The sequence below is a fragment of the Argiope bruennichi genome, chromosome 10 (genome assembly GCF_947563725.1).
Source record: "Argiope bruennichi chromosome 10, qqArgBrue1.1, whole genome shotgun sequence".
Lineage (NCBI taxonomy): Eukaryota > Metazoa > Arthropoda > Arachnida > Araneae > Araneidae > Argiope > Argiope bruennichi.
Window position 1 is genome coordinate 66973774 of NC_079160.1, and position 14334 is coordinate 66988107.

General features: G+C 29.0%; 1 protein-coding gene across 3 annotated transcripts in view; it reads right to left on the reverse strand.

Moving 5' to 3' along the window:
* Nucleotides 1-1428: 1428 nt before the first annotated feature.
* The window catches only part of LOC129987990 (DNA damage-inducible transcript 4-like protein), a 78112-nt gene continuing 65206 nt past the window's right edge, over nt 1429-14334 (reverse strand). Inside the window, exons 1-3 of one of the 3 annotated variants that reach the window (XM_056096055.1) lie at nt 10600-10740; nt 4994-5220; nt 1429-4801 (exon numbers count right to left, since the gene is read on the reverse strand). In XM_056096055.1, coding sequence (XP_055952030.1) covers nt 4571-4801; nt 4994-5220; nt 10600-10615 — 474 coding nt within the window. In that variant the 5' untranslated portion in view covers nt 10616-10740 and the 3' untranslated portion in view covers nt 1429-4570. Of the gene's footprint in view, nt 4802-4993; nt 5221-9387; nt 9773-10599; nt 10741-14334 lie in introns of those variants that run through there. The other 2 variants (XM_056096053.1, XM_056096054.1) reach the window with 2 other exon arrangements.

The window sequence follows — 14334 nt, forward strand, 5'->3', positions numbered from 1 at the left end:
ATATTGATTTGTATTATTAATGTTATATTAGCTAAAAATGGTAAGCAATGGTTAGGAATCAAAATATTCTATGAAGCTCTGTCCTAGGGTAATTTATTTGTGCGTAGAATAGCACTTTGAAAGAATAACGTAAAAATCAATCAATAAATTTTTCTAATCACTTCTTATATATCTCAGGAGTTATCTGGTCATTGCTTATTAGTACAAATACAAGAAATGATTACTGACAAAAGAATAAATAGAAAACATGATATAATAATTTCATTGACTTATTTGTAACAGTGTTTCTCGATGCTAATATTGACTTCATTTTTATTTTTTAAATAATCAATAAAAAATTATTTAATAGCAGATTTTTTTCAATTTTTTTTATTTAAAAAAAATTTATTACAGCAAAAGAAGTAACATTTGAAGAATTATTATATTTTCATGCAATAAATTGAAAACAAAAAAATTCATCTTAATCATTAAATAAAGATGAATTTTATGACGTTATGACGAATTTTAAGAACATTTTTTTTATGTACAATCCAAATTTCAGCATATCTATCTAGCATTTTATAATTTTTGCATACAGCATAAAATGCTAAATATTTTTTAAGTATTTAACAATTTTTACTTTTTTTATAAAAAGATCGTACTCATTTCTCAAAACTTATATGCAGATCGTATGCAGTATCATTATTTTTGTTTCATTTGAAGTGTAAAAAAGACAGCGCATATGGTTTTACCTACAAGATTGATATAGATCCTTAACATTCGAAGCAAGTATTTATTTTTGTTGTTTATTATTTCAATAAAAATGATAATGTTCCATTTGAACCGAGTTTTAAGGTTTTATACTGTGGCGTTTTAAATCGATTTGTATAGATGGCAGCACTAAATTTGTGTTGATAAATTTCCCATTAGATGGCAGCACTAAGAAGAAAGGGAAATTTTCTTCATGTATGAAATTTAATACAAAACTTAAGCAGCAGAGACCATTGTAACGCTGTAATTCCTTTTCTTACAATCTATTAGTCTTTTTTAAATTTAAGATTGGTTAGCATCGCAAAATTCTTAAGAAATCATAGATATTTCATATTCTAATATTTGTGTCAAACGCGCGATATAACTATACTCCAATATAGTAATTATTCTAATACCCTGGCATTTTAATGATAAATTAAGGGTATTAACAAATGTCTGCTTAAGAGTACTATTACTTCAATCATTACAGTACAGAAGTTTTCCAAATCATTCAATTTTTATTTATCTACGTCCGATTAATTTTTTAAAAAATATTTAGTTTCAAATTAAACTACATTTTCTTTCTAATCACATCTTTCCAAATAAAATTCCTTTAATGAGCTTATCTTTTAAGCATTAAAATTTCATACAGTTAAAAAAAAATAGGCATAAAAACATCAAATAAAGAAAGAGACAAACTTCTTTTCAAATAAATTTATTTTTTTTCTTATAAAATATAAAACACATACAAAAAGTTGTTCATCCAGTAACACATACAAGCACAAATTTTCCAAGCATTTAGCCAACAGAACAAAAATACACAATTATGTATTTCCTGAACACCTCGTAAATACACATGCAACAATCAGAGCTTTGGTTTCAAAAGATTGGATTATTACTACTAAACCTACTACAGAATAGCTTAATACCTGAAAAAAATCTACACATTTGAGTAATACAACCTCAGATTTCTTGTCTAACCTAGTATGATTCAATAACTGAAAAACAGAGCTTACAGGAATGATATACAGATGTATTACTTGTGCACTGACATTACAAAATAATTCATTCAAGATTAAATAGTTGGAAAATTTCAGGCAGGAAAGACAGTTGCAGCCAAGTTAAATTTATATCAGGCAAGCCGAACCACAGTGAATATCTTGAAAAAAAATTGAATATCATTGATAATGATATTAAAAATAAAGAGATCATATTGACTAGTATATTTTTTAAGATAGAAAAATTACCTTGAAAAAGCAGATTTTTTGTTTTATGACAGAACATTCTGTTTCACAAAATATTGTTTAGCTTTTTATCTAGGAAAGCATGTTTACGATCAAAAATCACAGGAAAGAAAACACTTCAAAATGCCACTGTTTGGACTAAAAATCGCAGGAGTGCCTGGATATATGAATAACAAAAAAAAAAAAAAAAAAAAAAAGGATGAACATTTACACTTGCAAGATTCACACAGGGTAAAAGCATTAACCCTTGATTTACAAATGAAGACATAGAAATGAAGTTAGGTATTTTTTCCCCCTTTTTTCATTTTTTTTTTCAAACATGTGCATACTATAAACTAGATGTGTTATGTTACCAATACAATACAAAATTAAGAGGTACAGAAACAACAAGAAATGTACTAGGTGTTAATGAACAATTGCTCCAAAATTTTTATTCCATACTCTCCACAAGCATATAGATTATAATAGGGACAAACTTTTTGATGAATTTGTAAAAACTGCCATTATGAAAAACATTAAAAATTAAATTGAAATTATGAAAAAATTAATTTGTCATTAAATTGGTGTATATTAAAAATATTCCACCAATAGAATTTGGAAACTACCTTACAAAATATTAATAATTATACTTCCATATTTCGTTACTCAAGTACAATTTATACAAATATCAAATATAATTTTAAATGTATAAAATTATACTTTTTAACAGATAAAAAAATTTAAGATGAAAAAAATGCAAAAATTATATTTTTTATATTATTTATTAATAGAATGAAAATATGCTTGAGGATACACAAAATTTTAAGTTCCAGAGAGGCAGGGATGACTGTACTCTCGTACACTTAAACAGGAATACATCATTTCTACAGAAATAAAGACATGCACTCTTTTGGATTCCACACAATTCAAACTTGCATTCAATTTACACTTAACAATGAAAATACTCAATTAAACATTCTAATGATAAAATTTTATCACATTTTTTTTGTATTTAAAAAGGATTCACAGTAGCTTAAATCACGTTTTATTTTAAAACTCTAATAGTGAAGGAGTTTGCAAATTACATCATCATTAAGGAGCATGGCCCCATTTTTCACATGAATTTAAGTATATTAGTTATGAAAAAAAAAAGACATTTACATGAAATAAGTCGGGTTTGTCTATTTTTAAATAACAGCAAAATGCTTTATTGCCACATTATTAAATGTGCTGCAAGACCAAAATTCAGAATTCTTGAAATGTCCACAAGAATATTTCTAAGGAAGAATATTACAAACAATATAGAATTTTATTTAAAAAATTCTAATGAAAGAGCAAAATCACAATAAATTATTAGTCAAATTTATAAAGTAACAAATATTAGAAATAAAACAAGTTTAGAAAGTTATTTTTTTAATTAAATTATCTATAAGAATAAAATTATTCAAGTTAATTCTCTAACTATTGATTACTTTTATTATTTTAAACAGTTATGAGCATAATTCTATACTTAATATTTAAATATTCTTCCTTAGTTTCTAAGATATTTCATGCCAGGAAAGAAGAAAATAAACATCTCAACTTTTCCCACTAGTCACAACTTAACAAACCCAATAAGCTTAAATTGTGCGTTACAGTTATCACTTGTGGCTTGGCGGAACAGTGAAAAAAAACTTTATTAGAGCTTGACAATAAAAAAAACTAAAAAAAAAAGGTAACTTTTACAAAAAATTTGTATGATGGCACATGTGAAACCACAAGAAAACTTTTTATTCTTCATTAAACAAAATCATGCCACTTACTATGCAAATACTGTAGAAATATTACAATTAATGCATAGACCACTTTAACATCAAGCTCTAGAGATTTTGTTAACTTGTATGCCCAGGGAAAAGTTGAGACAGAAAAATAAAAAAGGACAATGCTTTAATGTCCAGACCACATAAAAGAAAGTTCACCTATCACAGACAGTTAATAAATGTAATGTACAGTGGTGCCATCCAGCAGCTACCACAGGTACTAAGCATCAATTGTACGCAGCCTTAGCTCGAACTGCCTAACGCACACCCCCTGCCGATCAAAACACTAGCGGCAGGAGTTTAAATTTTAACCCGTTAAACATTCTACTTTAGAGGGGGGTTATCACCTGCCTCAAGAAAATTCACATTTAAGCAGATCACAATAAAAAGATTAATTCACTGAGTATGTCTGAAGAATATCAGAAAGATGATGGTTTTGGTGGGTTTCTCTGTAAGTTGACAGATTTTTTTTTTTTTTTAATTTGGTGGTTTTTGTTTCCCCAGGGAACATTGACGTTTTTAGAGACCAGTTTTTAGAGTACAGATACAACACTTACGCAAGAGATTTTAAATCCTACAGACACTGTTCAAAAAGCACAGGCTTAAAATACAAATTGGTCACAAGACAGCCTGCAATAAAACTGGTCATCTACTAAGGTGCATTTTTAATTCTAAAAAGATGCTCCCCACAAAAATATATTTCACAAGTAAAGAGGCCTACTCAAAGTACAAGGGGGTGCGTAGACCAAAAGTATTAACGAGATGCTGCTATTAAATACATGAACTACAAACTCAGAAGATAAAGTCCACCAGAAAGTTTCACTGACTGGAAGATCTATAAAGCTTCTTTTTGTCCAATAGGAAATGACTGCTAACCACAAGACTGGACCTCTTTCCCAAGCTCTGTAGCAGTTTGTCAGGTAACAGATGTCTAAGACTCCACCAACTGTTATTGTCTTGGAAAAGTGTCAAGTGGATCTCAAAGGTAGCTACTGTACTAGGATCACATTTGACTACGCCTACTCGCCTTCGTTCTAGTTTCTTGGCATCCTACAAAATAAAGATATATTCAATAAATAATTTATGAAATATATATAAAATTTGGTTTAGTAAAATATGAGATTTAGAAATCACTATATTCTATATGTACTACTTTAATTATGTCTGGCATTAATTTTATGAATAATCATTTGCTGATCTAATTTTGAAAATCTTTATTTTTGATTACCATAAAATACATACCTGAATGTGAATATATATAAGGCATCCTCTTAAGCCACAAGGCTCGTAGTCGGACGCTGTTAGGACCTGGTCTGCAATTCTCCATATGAGGTCATGAGGCAATAGCACTTCTCCACATTGTAGATGAAGAAGCTTGGCCTCTCGAAGAGCTTGTTCAAGGCGCTCAACCAAGGCTTGGCAGGCCAGCACCCTCTCAGAGGGCTCATTGTCAGAAAAGTATAGAACTCCTGCAAGACAGAACAAATTCAACATTAAAACACTGAATAAAATAAATAGAAATTCACTTTATAATATATGGCAAGGCTGCTTACACTATAGTGGCTGTGTAGTTATATCAATATCAGCAAAACAATGATAGAACAAATTTCTGTTCATTCTTAATTATTAAAATGTAAAATTATAGAAATCTATTATGAAATGCAAGTATATACACTGATATATATTAACTGCATGTCAGTGGTGAATTTCTGGTTTGATTATTGGCATTAGCAAACTTTTAGCATAATGAAACTTGGTTGATTGAAATAAGAATATATTTTGCAATTAATCATTAACATGCAGTTATACACCATCAATACATTTAACAGCTTTTATAATTAAAGTCATTAATAAATTATTCATTATGTTCTCATTATCATTTGTGTACTTGGAGTAGTGAAAAAAAGAAGATCCTTCCATAGATGAGATTACAAATACACAAATGGAAATTTAAGTATATAAAATATAATTCAAAACAATTAAGTTAACTAACATCCATTATTGATTTCAAATAACCAAAGCGTGCAATTTGAAATGAACTGACTAGTCGAAAACAAATCATATTGTTAATTCTGCTAATAATCAAAATACTTTTAGCTAAGAACAACAACTGATTCCAGAAAAAACACTTTGTTTACAATGAAATTTTGTACTTCACAATCATCCGATTAACAAGGTAAGAAGTATTAAGCTACCAAGCGATAATAATGTCAACAACCAATCCTTCGTTATCGAAAAAAGAAAACTGCTTTAATCCAGTCACAAGTGGAAGTGGCAGGCAAACGGCAAAACACGCGAGTTTGCGATTGTAACCTTGGGAATCGACGGAAGGCCACATAAAAGAACATCACAGCTATTAATATTACCAAGCTTTTCATACGCTGCGCATAAAGATAGTGAAAAAATTGTTTTGATTTGGAGAGCATCCAGTTTCAGCCGGTTAATCTTCAGTCCGAGTCATGTGACAATTTCTAGTTGACAACAGGAAGCTCGATCTATTTTTTTTAAATTTAGAATTGTTTATCAAAAAGTGACGGAAAGGAAAAGTAGATTAGATTTTTTTTCTAAAAAAACAAATTCAACTGTTATTCATAAAACGATCACAATGATTTGATTAAGTTACCCAGTCAAGGCTTTGTTTCATATATTTTGAGAAACGCTATATGAAACACTTAAAATTATTAAGATACAAATGTAAAGATTTTTTTTTTTTTAAGAAAATAAACTTTTTGCTAACATTCATTAAATCCGATAAAATAATTCAGGGAATTTTAAAATTTCTTCTACCTGCATTTGATTCAGCACCGAAGTTCATCAATTTGCCTATTTAGAACAAAGAACTTAGCTGGTGTAACCATTTGGCTGTTTTATATACGTATTTGAAGTTAGAATCGATGCACCAATTAAACAGTGAAATTCTTAGAAAATTTCTCGCCCTCCCTCTTTAGTAATCGTTTAATTCTATAAATTCTAAACATTACGATTTTTATGACTTAACGCTAATTTTACAAATTAAGAAATAAGCTGGTGGCAACAGTGAATTTGCCTTTAAATTAAATTCTCTCGAAGCTTCTCTTGTACGTCTACTGCATAGGCAATTAATTCAGAATCTGCATTAAAAAATGCCTAAAAGCTAATCTGTCCTTTAAACAAAAGACAAAATTCCGCCAAATTTGTTCTTTCATCATGTTCTTTCAAAAAGTAATCCATTTTTAGATGACATGATTTGAACTAATTGGTTGCAACAGTTAAGATGGTATCAAAAAAATTTTCTAGTCTGACAACTATAATATACAATTAAATTTTAAAATCAACCTCACACGAAGTTCAATGCTACATAATCTCAATGCATTTAAGGAAAATTCGGTAAAAGTTCAAATCATTCGACGTATATTATTTCTTTTAAAATGAATATTCACTTAAAATATACTGATACAACAGAAGACTGGTCTCCCTCGATTAAAGGACATTATCTTGTCCTTGATATTTCTTCCGAAACAAATTTCCTATTTTCTTATACTTTAATCCTTCATGCTCCACAGAACCCACACGCGCCTGCGCACAAGAAATCTTCGATCCGGTGATTCATTTTCAGCCCGTGCTTTCTAAGCTTTAACATTCGGCCTTAATTGCGAAGGGCTAATACATATACTACGCTAATGCAAAGTTTAAATAAAACTTGTTTAAATTACAAAACCTTACGGCCGACTCTTCTCATACAAACGTGGAATAAAAAAGCCGAGGTTAAAGAATTGGGTCAGCAAACAATACCACACCGTCGCACACATACACGGCTAGTAAAATCAGGAAATAAAAATATTACCGGCTCTCTAACAATGAGTGAAAATAAAAGGCCAGTACAGAATGCAACAACATAGTAATTGCTACGGGCTATTTTCTTTCGGTCAGTTTTTTCGAACACGAACTGGGTCGGCCGACTTCAAATTTAACTAGTATATGCTTTTCCCTATACAAAAATAAAATTAAGATTCATCAACAAAAAAAACGTGTGATCACTTCAATTTGAAAAAAAGGGAGAGGACTCGGAACTCCCATCACCTACTTCCCCCACACACATATTCTAAAAGCAATTGTTAGGGCGGGGAAGGAAAGGATTCGAAGTTGAGCAACTCGAAATGAATACCCCGGTGAGAAAAAGTAATTTCTTTTCGTAACAGAGTTTCACACCGTACGAATGGCAATAGCGAATGAAGAACTAAGTAATTTAGACTTAACGCTGTGATGCAAGTCAGTATGCCAAGCAATTAGAATGAAACACGATCAGCAAGATTTTTCAGAAGTCGGACATAAATTTATTCGTACACATTTTCAATGTAGTATCCAAAATGCTCAGTAAGAACTTCATATGCGATTGGTAAATCCGTATGCAACTGTTATATCTAACAAAATCAAGACGTTTTCTGTTTTAACATTCAAAAGCCATCTGCATTAAAGCTGAGGCAGTTTTAAATTTAAAAATTGATCTACGCTGAAGTAGTATTAAATTAAAACTGAACAAAGAATTATAATATTCGATTGACAAAACAGATACTTGATGAATTTTACTAACATTTTAGAATTAACTTTGTTTTTTCGCGTAAATCCATCGATTAGTGATTTTATTAACAATAATAAATATGCACTATAATAAAACTTCAATGATTCCATTATTAGCAAATGAAAATTAACTACAACTATATGCGAATTAGAATACTATTTTCGAAAATAAATTGCAATTTTTATATATTATAGCAAAAAACTTTTAATGCCAAAGATATTATTAATACACATAATTTTACATGATTCGAGGCGTTTTCTTCTATGTACATCTGAATTAAGAGTAATTTTATAGCTTTTCAAAGAAAATTGCTTACACTCTGATGCTACTTGCAACTGTTTTTAACTTTTAAAAACAAAGAAACTGAAAATGAATAAAATTTGTATTTCACCTTGCAGAATTTTTAAAACTTAAGATGTTCTAAAACATTTTATTATAATGGAATAATGAACTTAATATCAATAAGAACTTACAAAATTCATTTTCCGATAACTATATGACATATACATTTAAACTTTATAATGAGCAACTTGCCTACAAAAAGTTCAACTTAGCAACAATTACCGGATTTCGTAAAAATTTTAAATATTCTATAATTTAATAAAACTATATTATACTTTTTCTGGAATCAAATGTACTATACAGAATAAAACATTGTAACCGATACCAAATATTTAGAAATCGAGAATTTACCAGCAAGTGTTAATATCAAACGGATTTGCAAACATCGTAAGTAAAATCGATAATTTTTCTATCAGCAAGTTTACTTCTAGGATTAGTGAATGCTAAAAATACTCCGATTTTTGATGACAAAATAGTTGTTTAAACCGATTGCAACAAAGCACCTATGGCTTCACGTTAATGATAACAATCGATTATAGAAATGACACGTACAAAGGAGCTCGACTGTTTTACAAAGAAATAAATTACTCAAACGAATAAAAATAACTACTTTCCGAATTAATAAATCAAAATAAACCACAAAATGCTGCATATTGCACTGCGTTAAAAATGAGCATTTAAAACATTATAATTTTGAGGGATTTTGTTGCAAAACTGAAAAATAAGATTTGCTTACCGTTCATATTACTTTTTAAAGCTTCTATAGTATCACTGTCTTGAGCATGAAGAGCTCTGCTCCAGACGGCCGGTGGGTTTGTATTTGGAACTTTCATATTATGACTGTTGTTCCACTCTTGACAAATTATATCTGAGAATTTGTCAAAAACGCGATTAAGAGGTAGGCTAGATGACTTAGCACAGGATTTATTCCAACTCATAACTTAAAAAAAATGGCATTCGGTGAAATAAGAAACTTTAAAACATGCTAGCTTCTTTGTGAGCAATTATAATTCCACATAAACCGGCTAGATTGAAAAAAATTCGGAAGTACTGAAGCTTAGCACCTCTCGTATGATGTTGATGCTCTGAAGGATACGAACCGAATGACAGCTGAGGAAATGGGGTTGCCGAATTAAAAGGTTTCTCGTTAGCCAAGGATGAGAATATAATCGCCAAGCAATGAGCCAAGTTTGACACGGGTTGCGTCAGATCTTTTGTGCTACGGAAAACCTGAAGCTCACATATACCACTAAATAATAATACATTTTCACGAGAAAAAATTCCTTTGTCTTACATAAATTGAGGACTCAAAATATTTTTCATGAGAATGATTTTGAGAGAGAGCTAAACATAACAATACAAAACAATTACATTGGTTTAATTTTTATTTTTCCCAACAAACTAATTTTTTAAAATTTTTGCATTTATTTTTTATTCCTACAAAATTCATAAAAAATTCACAGGCGCAACATTTTTATTTTTAGAAATCTATACAATCAAGTTCGTAGTTTACAACTGTTATCAGAAAGAATACTTGCCATTAATTTAATTCATTTACATTCTTAAAATTATATTAAATTTTGCAATAATCTGGTTTTTATTTTACTATAAATAATGTAGGAAACATTTATTTATTATCAATAAAAAACATGTGAAAAATCAAAACTTAAAAATACTGCAAAAATTGCTTCATATATAAATATTTTATAATTACAACCACACTCAGCCAGAATAAATTGAACATTTTTCATATATTTAAATTTTATTTCAGTCTCTATCTCATGCAATGTTTTAATAAATTTTCATCTCTTTATTTTATCTTTTCCCTTAAATTTCTTTCAACTACAAAATATTCTATATAATTTTAGTTTTGAATTCCGAAATATTTATAATAAAATACATGAAAAACACAAAAAGATTATCAAAATAAATGTAAGAACTAAAGTACCTTTCTTCACAATCATATTCACCTAAAGTTAAAAGCAAATTTTAAAAATATATATATGTGATGTTTAACTACAACGCAAGTGATGTCATTTCTATCAGCCGGACGACCAGTAAGATACAAAATGTTGACCGAAAACGCCGGCTGGATCTTTTACAATAATTTTTTTTGACACAGGTCAAGAAAATAGCGATAAAGAGCCAAATTCAGTTGCCTTTGCACCGTAGAAACAGTTGATTGAGGAACAGGAATCGAGATTGGATGCAAAATCTTCCAATGAGCAAAGCGGGTGTTGGTCCTCCTTTCAGCCAATGGGAGACCAAGCGCTCGCCATAGCAACAGAGAACGCTCAGCTCGAAGGGTGCGATGAAGGTCACACGTGTTCTCTCCGATTGAAGTGATCGAAGGAATCGTGTAGCTAGAAATGGCTATTAATCTGCCTTGGCTCCAAAACTCGATGCCAAGCAATTTTCGTCACAGTTTCATCATCACTTTTCTTTTTAGCGAGCTAACCGTTTCTTACGTGGAAATTGTTAACCTTCCGTTGTTGCATGAGCTGTGATTCGGGCTCAGATTATAGAGTATAATAGATATATCTAATTATCAGCATTTAATTTTTTATCATTATTAACTTTGTATGTATTCTGTTGAGAAAGTAATATTACATATAACTTGAATCTGCAGAACTATTTTTTTAGTTAATGGAATGGGTTTTTTTAAATAAAAACCATTATTATTATTGGTTTAATTTATATCTTTAAAATGTGCCAATTTAGTAAATATTTTTTTTTCTGTAAGAAAAAGAGCGCTTAATTAAATTGTTACCACTTCAGCTTTCTTGTTGATGTGCGGATGTATCGTTTCCAATAATTGTAAAAATGATTATAAAATATCAAAAAGAGAAAGACGTTTAACTTTTATACTATTATTGATTTGAAATAGAATTATTTTAGTATTGGAACAAAATGTGATATCAAAAATCAATACTTGTCTCGAATTAATTGTTTACAGATATTTCTCCGATCATTTTCAAGTAGGATTATTTTACTACTTCACTACCAACATTCCAAAACTAAAGGGAAGAAATCTGAACGATGTTTTGCAAGATTCTTTTTTTAAAAAAAAATAGTGTTTATAATTGTATTTGATTGGAGAAATAATAATAAAAAAAATAATGCCACAAAAGTAACCAAAATTGCCAGGCATTAGTTTACCTTAATTCTACGAAAATACTGAGATATCTTTTTGAAACAAATTTTATCATTAGTCATACTAAAAACTGCAATAAATTAAAAACATCAGTTCCTGTTATTGCATCGTTCTTTTTAAAATGTTAGATCAAATCATTTCTGAAGCGACATCTGTTAAGTCTAGGAACAGTTGAGTCATCAATTTGCATTTAATATGATTATCTGATAATCTATCAAGTTGGAGGTGTTTTTTTTTTTTGCACAAATCTGATTAATCAGGCCTATACCTATCTGGATAACAAAAGAAATGGATAATTAACGATCTCATATCCGAAGTGAGAATGCGTTTTACCTTAACAGATTAATTTTATAAAAAGAAAATAATATTGTATGCATTGTGCATACTTACGGATTGAATCGAATCACCATTGCTTTAACATATCAATCAAAGTTAATTGTTTCACCGCATTCTTTCTTACTCTAAGGAGATTTTTTTTTTTTTTTTTTTCTGATTTCTCCCCCTCCCCCTTTAAGCAATCCGAATAACTAGAATTCAAATAATATTAGCTCTACTACACTTAATGTTTCTTTATGTTGTAAAATAATTATAATGATAAGAATTCAGTGACATAAAGAAAATGGTTTTACGCTAGTTAATAAATGGAAAAAAAATTAAAAAGGGCGTATCACAATCTTGTCTTGTTTCAATTTTGAACTCACACGTCATCGATTGCATTTAGTATGATTCAAAATATTCTTCTGTTCGAAAAGCCAAATAAAAAGTAAATGCGTCATACTGCAAAAAAAGATGGGGAGTGGAGGGGGGACTGTCAGCAACAAGTGGAGCAGCTTTTCAAAAATCCTATTGGATTTTAAAATTAAAATTTCTTTCTTGAAATTCTTTTGATTAACAAAAGCTAAATGAAAATGTTTTCTACGGTTTTAAGTTGACTTTGTAAATCACATTTATATAACATATTTTTATTTTGATTAAAAAACTATACCCACAATTAAGTAATTCTCAATCATAGATTGCTGTACATTTTACAGAGAATTTAACAATAATTTAATAAGAAATAATTCAAATGCACATCAAATTCCAGTAAATCGGGAATTAAAAAAATTTTTTTTGCACTTTGATATATTTTCTTTAAAGTTTGGTTGCCGCTAATGAATTTGCTAATGTCTATAAGATAATACCTATTTGACTTTACTGAACTTTTTTGTTAAATTTGTCATTTGACATTTTTGTATTTTTTTATGAAAATCACTTAATAACTCTTTGTTTGCAAATATTAATATGCCAAAATAACTCATATATTGTAGGTACAGTTTTTTTTTAAAAAAAACAAGATTCGAAAAATATTTTAAAAAGTTGTCGACTGAAACTGGTAATTTAAAAATAAAGAAATTAAAAACAGGGAACCGTTCTTCAAATATAATTTAAACTTAAAACCTTTTATTTTATTTTATTTATTATTATTTTATTTCCATTTTGCAGCAACAAAAACTCTAATTCCAGATATCCCATTTTCATATCTTGTCTAAATTCTTTTCCACTTTTTTATTTATTTAAAATTAACAAGGGAAAAAACTGTAAAACTGGAATAAAACATTAAGAGAAATTTACATATCTAAAAAAAGAATGAAAGAAAAACAGGAAATATCACAAATGTAAATAATTATGTACACGGATATCAGACTGAGCAACTATGTTTACGAAATTATTCTAGAATGTCTTTGGCAAACTTTAGTTGCTCCCATTTTATACATTTTGTACTATTTTTAATTGCACTTAACAAAAAAATGTACAACAATTTTATTTATTATATTTATTTCCTGGAGCTTAAATTTCTTTAAGATTATATTAAATATAACTGGATCAAATTTACTACAATATATAAATGCGATGTCAATTATGACTTAAAAGTCCAAAATGGAATTCTTTATAAACAGCGAAAATTTTCTCGGAGATAAGAATACAAGATTGAACAAGAACCGTCACGTACGCCAAACGATTATTTGCGGATGCCACCAGTGTGGTTTTGGGTTACGTATTTGTGGAAGAAAAAGAAAACCTCAAATTTCAGTGGACACAGTTTCATTTTATTTTGAAGCAATGAATCAACATAACAGATTTCCCATATCAAAACCGCTAACTTCAGTTATAGGTTAAATTGCGGATGTTGCGTTATTTTTAAGACAGGATATATTTTAGGATTTTGCAACTGAACAAATATATTTTTCCATTTCTAAAACTATCGGAAAAAATAAACCTTAAATTATTAAAAAAAATGAGATTACTCTCAAATGTTGTTTAAAAAAGTGCAATTACTTTTTATATTTGTAAATAATTATATGCTCTTTTCATAACTTATAGAAAAGTAAATGAATTATATTGCACTATACTAAGGACTTTTGACCTCTTTTAAAGTCTACCCTTAGGAGAGATGCTTCTCTGCTCTCCTTTAATTAATAAAATTAAAGGAAAGAATTCAATAATAAGCAAGTAGTAATTTGTCAAAATAAGCATGAAATTCTTTTTTTT